The sequence below is a fragment of the Saccopteryx leptura genome, chromosome 2, assembly GCF_036850995.1.
Source record: "Saccopteryx leptura isolate mSacLep1 chromosome 2, mSacLep1_pri_phased_curated, whole genome shotgun sequence".
NCBI classification, from domain to species: Eukaryota; Metazoa; Chordata; class Mammalia; order Chiroptera; family Emballonuridae; genus Saccopteryx; species Saccopteryx leptura.
In genome coordinates, this window is record NC_089504.1 from 330,410,490 (window position 1) to 330,427,802 (window position 17,313).

Below are 17,313 nucleotides of genomic sequence, written 5' to 3' on the forward strand. Positions count from 1 at the left end.
GACATAAAGTACTTGGTAAGTATTATTATATGCTTTAACTTGCTGTAACTCTGCTTTATAAATTTTATAAAGTAAAGTTACTTCCCTACTTTATAAATCACCATTACTGTGGAACCGGTGGGCGGTTAGAAAATTTTACTACTAACAGAGATACAAAATTGGGCGGTAGGTATAAAAAGATTGACTACCCCTGGTCTAGAGCATTGACCTGGGTCACTGAGGTCCCAGGTTTGAAACCCCGAAGTCTCCAGCTTGAGTGTGGGCTCATCGACATGATTCATGGTCGCTGGCTTGAGCCCAAGGTCACTGGCTTAAGCAAGGGGTCACTTGCTCTGCTGTAGACCTCCGGTCAAGGCACCTATGAGAAACAATCATTGAATAACTAAGATGCCGAAACAAAGAATTGATGCTTATCTTTCTCCCTTTCTATCTATCTGTCTGTCTGTCCATCCCTATCTGTCCCTCTCTCTGACTCTCTGACTCTGTCAAAAAAAGAAAAAAAGAAAACTAGTTAGTGACTCAGTTTGGAAAGCTAGTCCATATAATTAATATGTCCTAAGACTGGTTTTGGCACTAACAGAATTAGAGTAATATAGGCTGAAAAGATAGAGAAAAAGAGGGAGGAGAGAGATGAGAAGCATTAACTTGTAGTTGCTTCACTTTTAGTTATTCATTGATTGCTTCTCATACTTGCCTTGACTGGGGGCCTCCAGCTGAGCCAGTGACCCCTTGTTCAAGCCAGCTGGGGACCTCAGCATCCCAGGTTGACACTTGATCCACTGCTCCACCACTGGTCAATTGGTAGACTTACCTTGATTTCAATGTAATTCATTCTTCACAACAGCTATTTCAGTCTCCACTGTCCTCATCTTCAAGTTTTTCCCCTTCAGTAGATAATCTTAATAAATTATGAATGTTAAGGCCAATAAGGCAGGCATAAACTTTGTCATTTTTCTCCCTTTCTACCTGTAGATATCTGTACTACATTTTCCCTTGGTTATATCTTTACTACCTTTATTTTTTTGTTTTAATTTCTCAGTTATTTTTTTTAGTATCTCTAATCTTTGCCAGTACCTTCCCATTTACTTGCACAAAAATTAGTTTCTTCTCCCTCTTCTAAAGCCTTTCACTTATACTATTATGTTTTTCCATCTACACACCATCTTTAACTGTTAAACTCAAATTGTTACTATGCTGTACTTTTTACCATCTCATTCTTTCTTTAATACTTTGCAGTCTTTTTTCTACTGCTTCTACCAAAATTGTATTATCGAGGTTACATTTTATGCTCGGAGTCCAGTGGCATTTTCTGAATGATCAATACTATTTGTTATTAATGATCTACCTCTCTTATTAACCTTTCCCCCAATTTTGCTTTGATAATCAGAAAAAGGTGATAAAAATTAATACTTACTGTGGTTAAAGGTAAAGCTGTATTGAAATGTATAAAGCAGAAAGTAAAGATTCCATAATACTGTGCTCCAGTTAAACATTGTTATGAATTGGTGACGTTTCCGGACATAGTATGTAAACATACTCACACATTTTTTTCTTCTCAAGACCATTGGGCTTATCCAGTAGATGCTTGTGTGTATGTGTGTTTTAATTTAACAATAGATTGCTCATATCATTCCAGTACTTATTATTGATACTTTTCTTGATATTTTCCTCTACTATTAGAACGGTAAGTGCCATGAAACCAGTGCTCTCTAAAGTCAGGCTTTGTATATCCTTTTACATAGAACAGTGCCTCACACAAGTAGATAACTAATGTGTATTTGTTCAATTTAATGAGCCAAGAATTCTATCTTTCACTTACCTGAAACAAACACAGTCATATGAAATTGCTTTGATGGTTTGTATGTTGAACAGTAAAAAAATTCTGACAGGCCCTGGCCGGTTGGCTCAGCGGTAGAGCATCGGCCTGGCACGCAGGGGACCCGGGTTCGATTCCCGGCCAGGGCACATAGGAGAAGCGCCCATTTGCTTCTCCACCCCCCCCCCCCTTCCTCTCTGTCTCTCTCTTCCCCTCCCGCAGCCAAGGCTCCATTGGAGCAAAGATGGCCCGGGCGCTGGGGATGGCTCCTTGGCCTCTGCCCCAGGCGCTAGAGTGGCTCTGGTCACGGCACAGCGACGCCCCGGAGGGGCAGAGCATCGCCCCCTGGTGGGCAGAGCGTCGCCCCTGGTGAGCGTGCCGGGTGGATCCCGGTCGGGCGCATGCGGGAGTCTGTCTGTCTGACTGTCTCTCCCGTTTCCAGCTTCAGAAAAATACAAAACAAAACAAAACAAAACAACAACAAAAAAATTCTGACAAAAGCCTGCCCTGTGGTAGCGCAGTGGATAAAACGTCGACCTGGAACGTTGAGGTTGCCGGTTCAAAACCCTGAGCTTGCCTGGTCAAGGCACATATGGGAGTTGATGCTTTATGCTTCTTTCTCTCTCTTCTTTCTAAAATAATTTAAAAAAATAATAATCTGACAAGGAATTGTTTGCTGTTGCAGTAAATTAGTCAATTGTTAGAGTGGTTTGTTAAAATTGGGTAGTCAGGTAAAATCTTTCTCCAGAGGTAACGTTTAAGCTGAGTTCTGAGTGATAAAGGGAGAAGGGTATTTCAGTCAAAAGATACAGCTAGTACCAAGGACACAAGGCAGGAACTTGTTCATTTTTGCCCAATTAGGTTGACTTTATCTCATTGATTTTCATCGTTAACATATACTACTCATTGTATTATTTTGACAGTTCTCCGAGAACACTTCCTAAGTAAATGAGAATACTCTGGAACTGCGCTAATATAGCATAGCAATCACTGGCTGCCTGTGGCTGTTAAAATTAAATAAAATTTAAAATGTAAAATTCAGGGCCCTAGTTTCACCAGCCGTATTTCAAGTGGCTTGTGGCTACCATATTGGACCACACAAATACAGAACATCTCCATTGTGTAGTGTAGAAAGTTCTATTACACAGCACTCCTTTAGAAAGTCACTAGAATATAAACTTTTTGCAAGACTTTGTACTTTGTTCATTTCTATATTCCTAGAGTCTCACACATAAGGGCCAAATATTTGTTAAATGTTTAGTAAATGGTTAGATTAAAGGAAGGTAAAGCACATCTGTTCTCAAACAGGGAACAACCAAATGTGCATGAATTCTGAGATGAGAAATAGCTCATTGTATTCGAAGAACTGAAAGAAGACTGGCTAGGACAGAAAGAAGAGTGATTTGGGATCAACAGATTTGGCAGGTTGGCCCCTATTGACAATGTTAAACCTTCTAAATTTTGTTAGAAGTGCAATGATAGAAAGGTTTGTAGCACAGCAAAAAATACCTAATATGCTTGTCTTTTTTGAACTATTTTATTTTACTAGCTTTTTGAGAGTTTAAAAAGGTGGTAGGGTATGACAGATTTTAAACCTGTGTATTTGAGTAAGTAAACTGTCTGCTTGAAATCCACATTATTCATTTACTTAATTTATAATAATTGTCAATTTACAAGCAGGAACTTACAGGCAAGAACTTGTTTTTGTTTTTGTTTTCTAGTGAAGGTGGTGTTTTTAAGGCTCATCTCACTTTCCCAAAAGATTATCCCCTCCGGCCTCCTAAAATGAAATTCATTACAGAAATCTGGCACCCAAATGGTAAGTTTATCTAGTTTTACTTTTGCATTTACAAATATGATGGCCTATCACTGAAGTTTTCAAGATCAATAAGAAAGATGTTGTTCTTAATGAATTTGCTTTGAATGTTTGTACTAAGTTCATTGTGTTTGTTATGCAAATGGTGTACATTAGATTCTTTAGACCAGAAGAAATCACAGATTATGTAAAAAATATAGTTCTTTAAATTATTTACTTAGTTTTCAGCTCTTTTGAGTTTCATGATGTTCCAAACTAGAGGCAAGTTTGGGGGTGTGTGTGATATAATTCAGCATTAATAGAACTCTTATAATTGAGGAGATAATTTTCAAGTTATCAGGTGACTCATTGGCTCTAGAGCACAGAAGTAATTAAACCTGAATTGTTTACTTATATTTTCTCATCTTAGCTCTTAGACCTTTTTATCTATATTCTTAGCTATAAAAAAGGGTATGTCCTACCTACCTCAGGTGACAGCATCAAATAAGGTAAAATACCATGTTTTAACCTTTGGAAAGCATCCAGTACTGCTGTTCATGAAATGGAAACATTGGCTTTTCTACCCGAAGATGTACTACCATTTAAAATCCACTTTGTGCCTGACCAGGCAGTGGTGCAGTGAATAGAGTGTCAACCTGAGATGCTAAGGACCAAGGTTTGAAACCCTGAAGTTGCTGGCTCGAGTGTGGAATCATAGACATGACCCCATGATTATTGGCTTGAGCCAAAAGGTCGCTGGCTTGAAGCCCAAGGTCCCTGGCTTGAGTAGGGTGGTCACTGGCTCAGCTGGAGCCCCCTCCTGGTCAAGGCACGTATGAGAAAGCAATCAGTGAACAACTAAGGTGCGACAACTATGAGTTGATGCTTCTCATCTCTTTGTCTCTCCCTCCCTTTCCCTCTTTCTCTTTCTCTTTATCTCTCTCCTTCCCTCCTTATCTCCCTCCCTCAAAAAAGTAAAATAAAACCCACTTTGTAAGCCAAAGGTTAGGTTAAATACATAAACGATGTTTATCATGCATAGTCTCCTTGAATTTTGGTCGTTTTATATGAGTTTGTGAGGATTTCTTTTCTACATATTTTGGCTATCAGTATTTTGTAATCTGTTGTTTTTTTAGACCACTACACTAATCTGCATTTTATTTCTCATAGTCAAGTTTTCTTTTAGTTACAAGGAAGAAAAAGCCTTATTTATTATTTTAAACAAAAATCAGTGTGAGGGTGATGGGTTATAGAATAAATTAAGGCATTATTGCATGGATAGGGAGTATACATTAGACCCCAAGGCTTGTAAAACAGATGAGTCTTGCCTGACCTGTGGTGGCGCAGTGGATAAAATGTCGACCTGAAATGCTGAGGTCACCAGTTCGAAACCCTGAGCTTGCCTGGCCAAGGCACATATGGGAGTTGATGCTTCTTGCTCCTCCCCCTTCTCTCTCTCTCTGTCTTCTCTCTACAATGAATAAATAAAGTCTTTAAAAAGGTTTTTTTTAAAAAAGCAGATGGGTCTTATGAGAGACTAGAACTGGCAAATGGAATACTGTTGGAAACCAAGGGAACCACCATATTTTATCACATCTAAGATAGCAGTGATTACGAAAGGCACACAATTATTTGTGTTCAGAAGAGAGAAAAATATCTCTAACAATTTATTTGTGGGAGAATGCATTAACAGCTGTGCTACATGAAGTATGGGTGCATGAATTGACATTTACCTCTTGTTTCTTTGACATTTTTCATTTCTTCTAGGCTTTTGGCAGTTTCTTCTGTTTCACTTGAATTATTTGAAGTGTAATAGGCGATCTTTTTATACCTACTTCAAAAGAAGATGTGACAAAGCTTCTGACTGTTGGCTACACCAGACTAGCTGTATAACTTAGGCAAAGCGTCTTTGAGCCTAGTTTCTCCATCTGTGAGAATTAACTGAGAGCACATATATACGTAAACATGACACTGTTCTGTGAAGAGGAAGGATAACAATAGCCTAGACTAGTTTAAGAGAACAACTTATGAAATGAGTGAGGGTTGTTTTTTCTTTAAGGTTGAAGAGACCTTTTTGTTTTTTGGCCATAAGAAAGAAGGCATTAGAGAGGAAAATAATGAAAACTTGATTTTTTAATTTTAATTTAATTTTATTTTTTGTATTTTTCCGAAGCTGGAAACGGGGAGGCAGTCAGACAGACTCCCGCATGCACCTGACCGGGATCTACCCAGCATGCCCCCTGCCCCGGGGGGGGGGGGCGATGCTCTGCCCATCTGGGGCGTTGCTCTGTTGTGACCAGAGCCATTCTAGCGCCTGAGGCAGAGGCCACAGAGCCATCCTCAGCGCCCGGGCAAACTTTGCTCCAGTGGAGCCTTGGCTGCGGGAGGGGAAGAGAGAGACAGAGGAAAGAGAGGAGGAGGGGTGGAGAAGCAGATGGGCGCTTCTCCTGTGTGCCCTGGCTGGGAATCAAACCCAGGACTCCTGCACGCCAGGCCGATGCTCTACCACTGAGCCAACCGGCCAGGGCCAATGAAAACTTGATTTGAGAGGGGAATTCTTTGTGAAGAAAGGATACCTGAGGAGGTGATGAGACAATAATGGCAAGTATAGGAAAAATTAGACTAGGAAAGAGTGAAAGTAATTTTGAAATGACTGTGTATCTGCTAGGCACTGTGGAATATAAAGATGATTAATGACTATGGTCTCTTTTATTAAGATATTATGGTCTCGCTGGACCAGGCGGTGGTGCAGTGGATAGACTGTCAGACTGGGACGCGGAGGACCTAGGTTCGAAAAACCAAGGTCGCCAGCTTGAGCGTGGGCTCATCTGGTTTGAGCAAGGCTCACCAGCCTGAGTGCAGGGTCACTGGCTCGAGCAAGGGGTCACACGCTCTGTTGTAGCTGCCCTCCCCCCCCCCCCCCCGTCAAGGCACATATGAGAAACAATCAGTGCTTTTTCTAAGGTGCCACAATGAAGAATTGATGCTTCTCATCTCTCTCCCTTCCTGTCTGTCTGTTCCTGTCTGTCCCTCTCTCTGTCTCTCATACTCAAAAAGTAAGATATGGTCTATATAAAGCAAAGCTGGACATGTAAACTTAATGGTAAAACTGAGAGAAGACAGTGATGTAGTTATAAAGATATTGGTAGCATAGAAGAGGATGTTAGAGACCATTATTTATTTATTTACCTACTTATTTATTTTTTAGAGAGAGAGAGAGGAAGGGAGATGAGATGCATCAGCTTTAAGCCAAATGATGGATAATAAATCCCATTTTTTCATTGGCTAATTGATATAAACAAGATGTTATTGGAGGACCTGCTGTATTTACATATAAATGTAACATCTACATGCTAGTTATCTTGAAGTGTTGCACAAATGTAAAAGATAGCATATATTCCTATTGGGTTTGTCAGATGGATCCTGTTTGGTAAAATCTGTGATGTTCCTAGAAGGTTAACATGGTTCCATTTTGGAAATTAACTTCTACATATATTCATTGTTTTATACAGATATTGTTGGAATCAGGACTACATCTATAATAGATATGTATAATTAGATTATTTCAAATATATTTAAACAGGACTGTTTCTCTCTAATTTTGCAGTTGATAAAAATGGTGATGTATGCATTTCAATTCTTCATGAGCCTGGTGAAGATAAATATGGCTATGAAAAACCAGAGGAACGCTGGCTCCCCATTCATACCGTGGAAACTATCATGATTAGTGTTATTTCTATGCTGGCAGACCCCAATGGAGACTCACCTGCTAATGTTGATGCTGCGGTAAGGTGGTCACATCTCCCCTTTAATTAAACTCAATAGAACTATTGTATCTTTATATGTATATTTCTGTGTGTTTATGTGTATGTGTCTATATATTTATTTATAGACATTATTTTTTTTCCCTGAATCAGTATAAAAATAAGTTACAGACACTTAAAGTAAGCTTCCTTTCTAAATACTTCAACCTGCATCTTTATAAGAATAAGAATACCATTTTAAAAGTCATACTTAAGCCTGACCAGGCACAGTGGATAGAGCATCGGACTGGGATGTGGAGGACCCAGGTTCGAGACCCCGAGGTCGCCAGCTTGAGTGCAAGCTTATCTAGTTTGAGCAAGGCTCACCAGCTTGAGCCCAAGGTCGCTGGCTCGAGCAAGGGGTCACTCGGACTGCTGTAGCCCCCCGGTCAAGGCACATATGAGAAATCAACCAATGAACAACTAAGGAACCGCAATGAAGAATTGATGTTTCTCATCTGTCTGCCTTCCTGTCTGTCCCTATCTGTCCCTCTCTCTATCTCTCCCACACACACACACACAAAAAGTTATACCTAAGACAGTAAAAGTCAATATTATTATTCCCAAGTGTGTGTGTGTTTTTTTCTTTTTTGGCAAGAGAGAGATTGGTGGGGAGATAGACAGGAAGGGAGAGAGATGAGAAACATCAACTCAGTTGCAGCACCTTTAGTTCATTGATTGCTTTCTCATATGTGCCTTGACCAGAGGTCTCCAGCTGAGCCAGTGACCCCTTTCTCATGCCAGGGACCTTGGGCTTCAAGCCAGGCTGATGCTGTATCCACTGCGCCACTGCCTGGTCAGACTTATTAAAAAATTTTTTTTATTGATTTCATAGAGAGAGGAAGGGGGTGGGGGTGGGGGTGGAGGGAGAGGAGAGAGAAGGAAAAACATTGATTTGTTCCTGTATGTGCCGTGACTGGGGATTGAACCTGTATCCTTTTGCTAATCAGATTGATGCTCTAAGCAACTGAGTTGTCCTGCTATGGCCCAAGTTTTTATTTTATTAGTCTTCTTTAATGTTTATTTCTCAGCCTTCTATCCTTTAAAGAGCCTTTTATTCTCATTCTTATTCTTGGAACTTTTTCATATACATTAATGAAAGATGTATATGAAAGATACATAGAAGATTAAATTCACCTTTTTCTTGGGTTACTTCAAACCTATATAAAAACTTGAGTGAGACTTTACATGTAGAAAAACACTACATAGCCCCTTTTCATGTCTATAGCTTTGAAATTTTACATTCAGTAATAAAATTGAAGTAAAAACTGGTAGAACACTTTTAATTTTCTGTTTAGTCAAGTATTAGTTCAAACAATATAAGAGGTGGTAAGGGAGAAGAGGTGAAAGATTTTTTTTTAATTCTGTAGAATAATTTTTAGAGAGAGTAATTATTATTTTATTCTTTTTTTTTTTTTTGTATTTTTCTGAAGCTAGAAACAGTCAGACAGACTCCCGCATGCGCCCGACGGGGATCCACCCGGCACGCCCACCAGGGAGCAATGCTCTGCCCCTCTGGGGCGTTGCTTTGCCGCGACCAGAGCCACTCCAGCGCCTGGGGCAGAGGCCAAGGAGCCATCCCCAGCGTCAGGGCCATCTTTGCTCCAATGGAGCCTGGGCTGTGGGAAGGGAAGAGAGAGACAGAGAGGAAGGAGAGGGGGAGGGGTGGAGAAGCAGATGGGCGCTTCTCCTGTGTGCCCTGGCCGGGAATCGAACCCGGGACTTTTGCACACCAGGCCGACGCTCTACCAGTGAGCCAACCGGCCAGGGCCTATTATTTTATTCTTAACTCAGCTCTTTTTAATAAGATTGGAACTGACAATTTGAGTCTTAATCTCCAAGGAGAAATTAAGAAAAAATAAATACTTGACAGTGTGAATAGGAAAAATTATTAACTCTTCAAAACAGTTGAGTCCTGAAACTATAGAAGCTACTGAAAAAGTAGTCTTTCTCTTGATGCTAAACATTTTCAAAAGGGTAGAAATAGCCTTAATGTGAGGTTGAAATATGCAAACTTGACTTCACACAGTATGCAAAATCTATCCCATTCTTTTTCTTGAAACCCCCTGCTCCTTTTTCTGATTTAACCAGTTAGTTGTCTCACATTTACACCCTAGTTTTCTTGTAAACAATTTTGTTTACCTTTTTTACTTGGTTTTTCCTCTTGTATTACATATTTTTTAAATTATATTTTTATATAATTTTTTGTTTGTTTTTCTAACCTCTTAATGATACCTGTTCCTGGAAACTCATTTTTCTTGGAGATCTTTGTCCAGGATCTCCCCTTCCTTGACTCCAAATTTGATTGATTCAGTCTGCTGCTTGGTTGCTTTCCTTGAATTTTCCTTCCTTCCCTTGCTTCTCTTTTGTATTGGATCATATTTCCCAGATCTCCCCCACCCCCTTTTTTTGGGTTGACTTTTTTCTTTTGCTTTTCTTCATCTGAGAGTAATGTTTTAGAAAGGGTATCTGGGAATCAAATCCTTATATGTCTGAAAGTGTTTTTATCCTTATACTTGATACTTTGTTTACAGAATTCTAGGGGAGAAAAATCAAATTTCTTCAGAATTTATTTTTAGTATTTATTGTTACTGATGAGAATGTTAATGTTAGGTTTATTCTTTTCCATATGTAGGTGGCCTTTTCTTTCTTTTTTCTTTTCTTTTCTTTTTTTTCTTTCTTTCTTTCTTTCTTTTTTTTTTTTGCTACAGAGACAGAGAGAGGGACAGAAAGGCAGAGAGATGAGAAGCATCAAGTCTTCACTTTGGCACCTTAGTTGTTCGTTGATTCCTTTCTCATATGTGCCTTGACCAGGGGGCTACAGCTGAGCGAGTAACCCCTTGCTCAAGCCAGTGACCTTGGGCTTCAAGCTAGCGACCGTGGGGTCATGTTTATGAGCCCATGCTCAAGCCAGCGACTTCAGGGTTTTGGACCTGGATCCTCTGCATCCAAGTTTGATGCTCTAACCACTGCACAACCACTTGGTCAGGATTTTTTTTTTTTTTCTCTGGGTTCCCTTTAGGTCCTTTTCTGGATTTTTGGTATGCAATTTCACATTATTTAAAATTTTCTAGCTGATGTTTACTTTGAAGACTTTAGGTATGTGGAATTTTCTTTTTGAATTATTTTGAGAATTTTTCTTGTTTGGCATTCTTTCCTTTTTTTGAACTTGTACTTATAACCCAGATGGATTCCTTTTATCTTTTTCATCTAATATAGTGTTGATTTTAAATTTTATGTTGAATTCTCATTTTGACAGTATTGCTCTTCATTTTAAATGCTTGAACCTTTCTCCATTTTTTTAAATGAAATCTTATCACTCGAATGAATTTAACAGTTCTTTTTGGAGCTCTATCTAGAAATATTTAAAAGTTAAATTCTGAAGTCTCTTTCTCTAAGGTCAGCTTTTTTTCTGTGTTTTGAAGACTACTTTGGAACTCTGAGGCCTTTTCTACACAACTCTCCATTCATGATTAAGAAATGATAGGAAATGAGGGTCTAGGAAAGCAGATTGGAGCTCTGTGTGTGTGTGTGTGCATGTGCAGAATTTGTTGTACTTGAGTGTGTGGTAGCCCTGGCTGACTAGCTCAGTTGGTTACAGTGTTGGCTGGAACTTCAGAGGTTGCTTCCTGGTCAGGGCACATACAGGAATGGATCAATATTCCTGTCTTTCTCTCTCTCTTTCTTCCTTCCTCTATGGCTAAAACCAAATAATTTTTAAAAAAGAAAAAAGTGTGTGGGTAAAAAGCCAGATATTGAACTTCTAAGAGTAAGAGTTGGAGAAGGAGGGGTGATGTTTAAATGCCAAAATGAAGAAATTACTATGAATAGCAGTATTCTCACTAACAGCTCTAAGTTCAGTACTCTTCAGTATACTCTATTTATATAAAATCAATATATCCTCAAAAAAATCTATCATTATTATTATTCTGGGGAGATATTACAGTTTTTGATATAGGTGGGAGGAAAATGCCAAACTATTGACTTACACAGACTTTCTATTAATTTATTTTCAGCCTACTTCTTACTGACTCTTCTCAGGTTTACCATTCTGAAACTTGAACTTCTTTAGAGTTCTGCTGAATAGCTTTTTGCCCTCCTTGGTTCTGGTTCTATTGAGACTTTTCTAAGCTGATACATTTTTTTCTCTGCTGCATGCTTCATTACTATTCCGTATTCTGGTCTTCCAGCTAAAATTCCTCTGTTACTAGACAACTAGTCAGTAGGGAGAGAGAGGTGAGAAGCATCAGCTCATAGTGGCTTTCACTTTAGTTGCATATTGAGCTTCACATATGTGCCTTGACCAGGGCTGTGCCAGTGACCCTGCACTGATGAGCCCGCACTCAGAGCTAGTAACCTCAGGGTTTTGAACCGTTGACTTCAGCATTCCAGGTTTATGCCTTATTTACTGCCACTGCTGGTCAAACTCTTGCCATTTTCTTTGATATTGAGGATTTATCCCTTAAGGAAGAAATTCCCATAGGATCTCCCCCCCCCCAAGTGAGAACTGGGATGTGGGGCTAGCAGACAGACAGACTCCCGCATGCGCCCGACCATGCGTTGCTGGGCGCATGGGGCGTTGCTCCGTTGCAACCGTAGGCATTCTAGCACCTGAGGCGGAGGCTATGGAGCCATCCTCAGCTCCCAGGCCAACTTTTGCTCCCATGGAGCCTTGGCTGCGGGAGGGGAAGGGTGGAAAAGCAGATGGGCACTTCTTCTGTGTCCCCTGACTGGGAATCGAACCCAGGACTTCTACACACCAGGCCAATGTTCTACCACTGAGCCAACTAGCCAGGGCCCCATAGGATCATTTTTAATAGGGTCTCAGGAGAGCAAAGAGATATGCATGTAGATGATAATATCACCTCTCTGGTCATCCACATTTATGGCATAGTGATTCACCAAATGGTGGTTATATTAGCTAGTTCCTTTTGGAGCCATCATCTACCAATCTGTCCTTTGTAAGTCTTACTTCCCGAGTAGTGTCTCAGTCATCAGAGAATGTCAGTCATGAAATCTCTCTAAACTCCTTGCCACACCTCTGTCCTTAATGACTTGAGTCCTTTTTAGTTTCTTCTTCTTCTTCTTCTTTTTTTTTTGTGACAGAGAGAGGGACAGATAGGGACAGACAAACTGGAAGGGAGAGAGATGAGAAGCATCAATTCTTCATTGCTACTCCTTTGCCAGCGACCATGGGGTCATGTCTATGATCCCATGCTTAAGCCAGCGACCCCATGATCAAGCTGGTGAGCCCGTGTTCAAGCCAGATGAGCCCATACTCAAGCCAGTGACCTTGAAGATTTCCAACCTGGGTCCTCCGTGTCCCAGTTCGACTTTCTATCCACTGCACTGCCATCTGGTTTTTACTTCTTCTCTACATTATTGTAATAGTTTCTATCTGATCTCCCTGCTCTCAGTCTCAATTTTCTGCAAAGTGGTAGTTTTTGGTGAATTTTTTCCTTGAGGTTGACTTTCCCCTTTTGCCTAGAATTGCCGTCTTCTTCTTTTTACTTAAAATGATAATGAGGTAATTACGGTTTATGACATTTTACTCACAAATACTTTAGCATACATCTCAATCTCTGTACATGTTAACATTATAGTTTATCTTATAATTGATTATAATGATTGGATTTCTGTGGTGTTTTCCTTGCTTTGAGGGCAAAAGTTATTTTTCTAATGTCTTCTTCTGCAAAAGCAAAAATCGAAGATTTCTAGGGGTTTTTGCAGTCTGTAAATGGGTGATATGTTTTTAAAAAAGAAAAGAAAAGGTTGGGTATTCTTGTGAGAATTTTCTACTATTTACATGTTAGATAAAATTATCTCTGTTCTTGTGTGAAACTATGCCGGTGTTGCTTTGTGTTCTATTTTCATTTTCTGGCATTGGTAGCAATACTTCGCCACCTTCCCATCCTACCCATATTTGAAGTAGCACTCAACATCATCTCAATTTGATGAACTCCTTCTGCCTATTTTATATAGACAGCATTTTTATGTCTTTTTTTATTTTCTGCTTGCTTATAAGAGTTGGTAAGATAACATGAATATCTTATTTGTTAAGTGTATCTTTCTTTTCAATATAATATAAAACTGTTAATGTTTGTTTCTTTTTTTAAAGAGAATTTTGCTTGTAGAGGTGACTTGCATGGGGGAGTTTTACTTTTTTTATCCCAGCAGAGTGCCTTGCAAAAGTAGTTTTGGCTACTTTTCTCTCTTACCAGCTTACATATTGCCAAAGCATTATATTCAAAAGTAAAATTAGTATTTGAGATTGTAAGAGTAGTTTGCATAAAATCAATTGATATCACTGCTATACCTATAGAAAGAATGGAGGGAAGACAGAAACGGAGAATTCAAAAGGAAAGTTGCCCGTTGTGTAAGAAAAAGCCAAGAGACTGCTTTTGAGTGACATTTATTCAACAACTGTAACTTCACTTATTTCAGGGTAAGTTTGTTTTTAAAATTATACTATTATTTTGCCTCTTAATAAATGTCATATATGTTTTGGGAAATTATGTGATTTAGTTATTTGAATTGCTTTTTTCATTGGCTTTATTATTTTAGCAGTAATATCCAGTAGTTTGTTGTTTCTTAATAGAAATAGTTTTTAACTTACTTGCTTTCTCTTTTAGCAGACCCAGCTATTTTTAACTGGATATACCAAACTGGTTAGTTTGTTAGCAGTATTCTTTTTTTTTACTCGGAAACTAGAGATAGTAAAATTTACACCTAATGATACTTTCTTCTAAATGATAAAGTACTTACTTTAACAGTTTTTTCCATGTAACCATTTTACCTTTTGATCTTCCTTTTTTTTTTTTTTTTTTTTAACAGAGACAGAGAGAGAGTCAGAGAGAGGGATAGACAGGGACAGACAGACAGGAACGGAGAGATGAGAAGCATCGATCATTAGTTTTTCGTTGCGTATTGCGAATCCTTAGTGATTCATTGATTGCTTTCTCATATGTGCCTTGACCGCGGGCCTTCAGCAGACCGAGTAACCCCTTGCTTGAGCCAGCGACCTTGGGTCCAAGCTGGTGAGCTTTGCTCAAACCAGATGAGCCCGCGCTCAAGCTGGCGACATCAGGGTCTCGAACCTGGGTCCTCCGCATCCCAGTCCGATGCTCTATCCACTGCGCCACCGCCTGGTAAGGCATTCTGTACCATCTTGATCACCCTAATTTTAAAAATATTTTCATTGATTGAGAAAGAGGAAGAGAGAGGAAGGGAGAGACAGAAGGGAAAAAAAGCATCAACTTGTTTCACTTAGTTGTGCACTCATTCATTGATTGCTTCTCAAAGGTTCCCTGATTGGTGATTGAACCTGCAATCTTAGTGTGTTGGAATGATGCTTTACCCACTGAGCCATCAGCCAGGTTGTTCCCAAATATTTTTTGAAGGAAGATTGTATTTTGTAATATAATGGCAAGAGCGTTAAACATCTACCTATCTTGTTTTACTTCGTCTTAAGACTAGCAAGGAATTAAAGATAGAAGGCACCCATCTGATTTAGGAGAGGACATGGTATAGGTGAATTGACCAACTGTGACATTTAAGTTACTTGGTTTCTCCTTTTTTTTAAATGGTCCGTCCCTATTACCTTTTACATCCTCAATATTCCTTTTCTCCATCTGTCCTTTTTTTTTTTTTTTTTTTTGAGAGAGAGAGAGATAAGAAACATCAACCTGTAGTTGCATCACTTTACTTGTTCATTGATTGCTTCTCATACATGCCTTGATGTGGGGGGGGGGGGGGCTCAGGCTGATCAGTGACCCCTTGCTCAAGGCAGCCACATTGGGATCATTTTGATGATTCTACACTCAAGCTGGCGACTTCAGGGTTTCCAACCAGGGACCTTAGTGTCCTGCTCTATCCACTGTGCCACCAACAGTCAGGCTACTCTATCCTTTTTTAATATTCCCAATTCTGTGTTTATCATTGTGTTTTATATATAATCTAATTAAGTTTGTATTCCTAGCAGTGTGCTGCATTATTTGAACTATATATATGGAATTATAATGTAAGCTATATTTTGTCTGTTATTACTGTTATGTAGGATTTTATTAGGTAAATCACCTCTCTACTCTTGATTCTTTTTTATTTTATTTTTTTACAGAGACAGAGAGAGAGTCAGAAGGATAGATAGGGAAAGACAGGAACGGAGAGAGAAGAGAAGCATCAATCATTAGTTTTTCATTGCGACACCTTAGTTGTTCATTGATTGCTTTCTCATATGTAGCTTGACCGTGGAGCTACAGCAGACCGAGTAACCCCTTACTTGAGCCAGTGACCTTGGGTCCAAGCTGGTGAGCTTTGCTCAAGCCAGATGAACCCGGGCTCAAGCTGGCGACCTCGGGGTCTCGAACCTGGGTCCTCTGCATCTCAGTCCGACGCTCTATCCACTGCGCCACCGCCTGGTCAGGCTCTACTCTTGATTCTTATTGCAGTTATTTTTCAATTTGTGATGAGTGTTTTTGTTTTGCTTTGTTTTTGCTGTTATAGAGTATGTGGATAGTCTTGTTTCTTCCTGCACAGATACTACAAGAGTTTCTAGGTTGTGTACCTAGCAGTAGAATTGTTGAGTTAAGGGTATATGCAAATCACTTTGACTAGATAATATCCAATTGTTTCCTAAAATGTTTTATCTATTTATACTCCAATTGGCAAGAATAAGAATTCCATTTGATTTTCTTATCTACTCTAACATTTGTTATTATCAGATCTGTACAAAATTTTTAATGTGGAAGGTGTAAAATAATACATCATTATGATTTAATGTGGTTACCCTAATTAACAGTGCAACTGCATATTGTTTCATATGTTTGACAATTGGCATTTCCTCTATAAAATGCCTGTTCAGATCTTTGGACTGTTTTTCTGTTAGGTTGTTGGTTTGTATTCTTGTCAGTTCACTTTATGGTATCTTTGGATGAAGAGGTTCTTAATTTTAATGCAGCTGAGTTTATTAGTTTTTTTTCTCATATGGATTTCACTTTTTTGTGTCCTAGTTTCTTCCCTGTCATCAGAATGCTACTATTATTTATCTCCTAAAAGTTTTGTCATTTTGCCATTCATGTATGTATTGAATATGCTGAAATTGATTGGTATATGGTGTGAGGCAGGAGTTCAACTTGACCGTTCCATCCCACCAATGTACAACTGTTGACTACATCATTTATTAAAAGCATACATCCTTTCAACACTGATATACAGTGTTGGTTATGTTATAAAATTACATTTCCGTGTATATTTCTGTTTCTCACTTTTCTATGATTTATTGGTTTGTTTATCCCCGAACCAGTATCACAATATCTTAATTTTTATTTATTATTTTTGTGATTAAATTCATGTACTAGCCCTGGCCGGTTGGCTCAGCGGTAGAGCATCGGCCTAGCGTGCGGAGGACCCGGGTTCGATTCCCGGCCAGGGCACATAGGAGAAGCGCCCATTTGCTTCTCCACCCCTCCGCCGCGCTTTCCTCTCTGTCTCTCTCTTCCCCTCCCGCAGCCAAGGCTCCATTGGAGCAAAGATGGCCCGGGCGCTGGGCATGGCTCTGTGGCCTCTGCCTCAGGCGCTAGAGTGGCTCTGGTCGCAATATGGCGACGCCCAGGATGGGCAGAGCATCGCCCCCTGGGGGGCAGAGCACCGCCCCTGGTGGGTGCGCCGGGTGGATCCCGGTCGGGCGCATGCGGGAGTCTGTCTGACTGTCTCTCCCTGTTTCCAGCTTCAGAAAAATGAAAAAGAAAAAAAAAAAAATAAATAAATAAATAAATTCATGTACTAGATGCAAAGATGCAAATCAGAAGGCTAAAATCTATCCACCACTCACTCTGTTTTCATGTTTGATATCTGTGATTTCTGAAAAAACTCAGATCTAGTTTTAGGTTATCTTATAATAA

At 39.5% G+C, this 17,313-nt stretch overlaps 1 protein-coding gene across 1 annotated transcript in view; it reads left to right on the forward strand.

The window, feature by feature from the left end:
- UBE2G1 (ubiquitin conjugating enzyme E2 G1) overlaps positions 1-17,313 on the forward strand; it is a 117,189-nt gene that overhangs the window by 92,813 nt on the left and 7,063 nt on the right. Inside the window, exons 4-6 of the mRNA XM_066364348.1 lie at positions 3,538-3,635; positions 7,219-7,397; positions 13,737-13,859. Coding sequence (XP_066220445.1) covers positions 3,538-3,635; positions 7,219-7,397; positions 13,737-13,823 — 364 coding nt within the window. The 3' untranslated portion in view covers positions 13,824-13,859. The remainder of the gene's footprint in view (positions 1-3,537; positions 3,636-7,218; positions 7,398-13,736; positions 13,860-17,313) is intronic.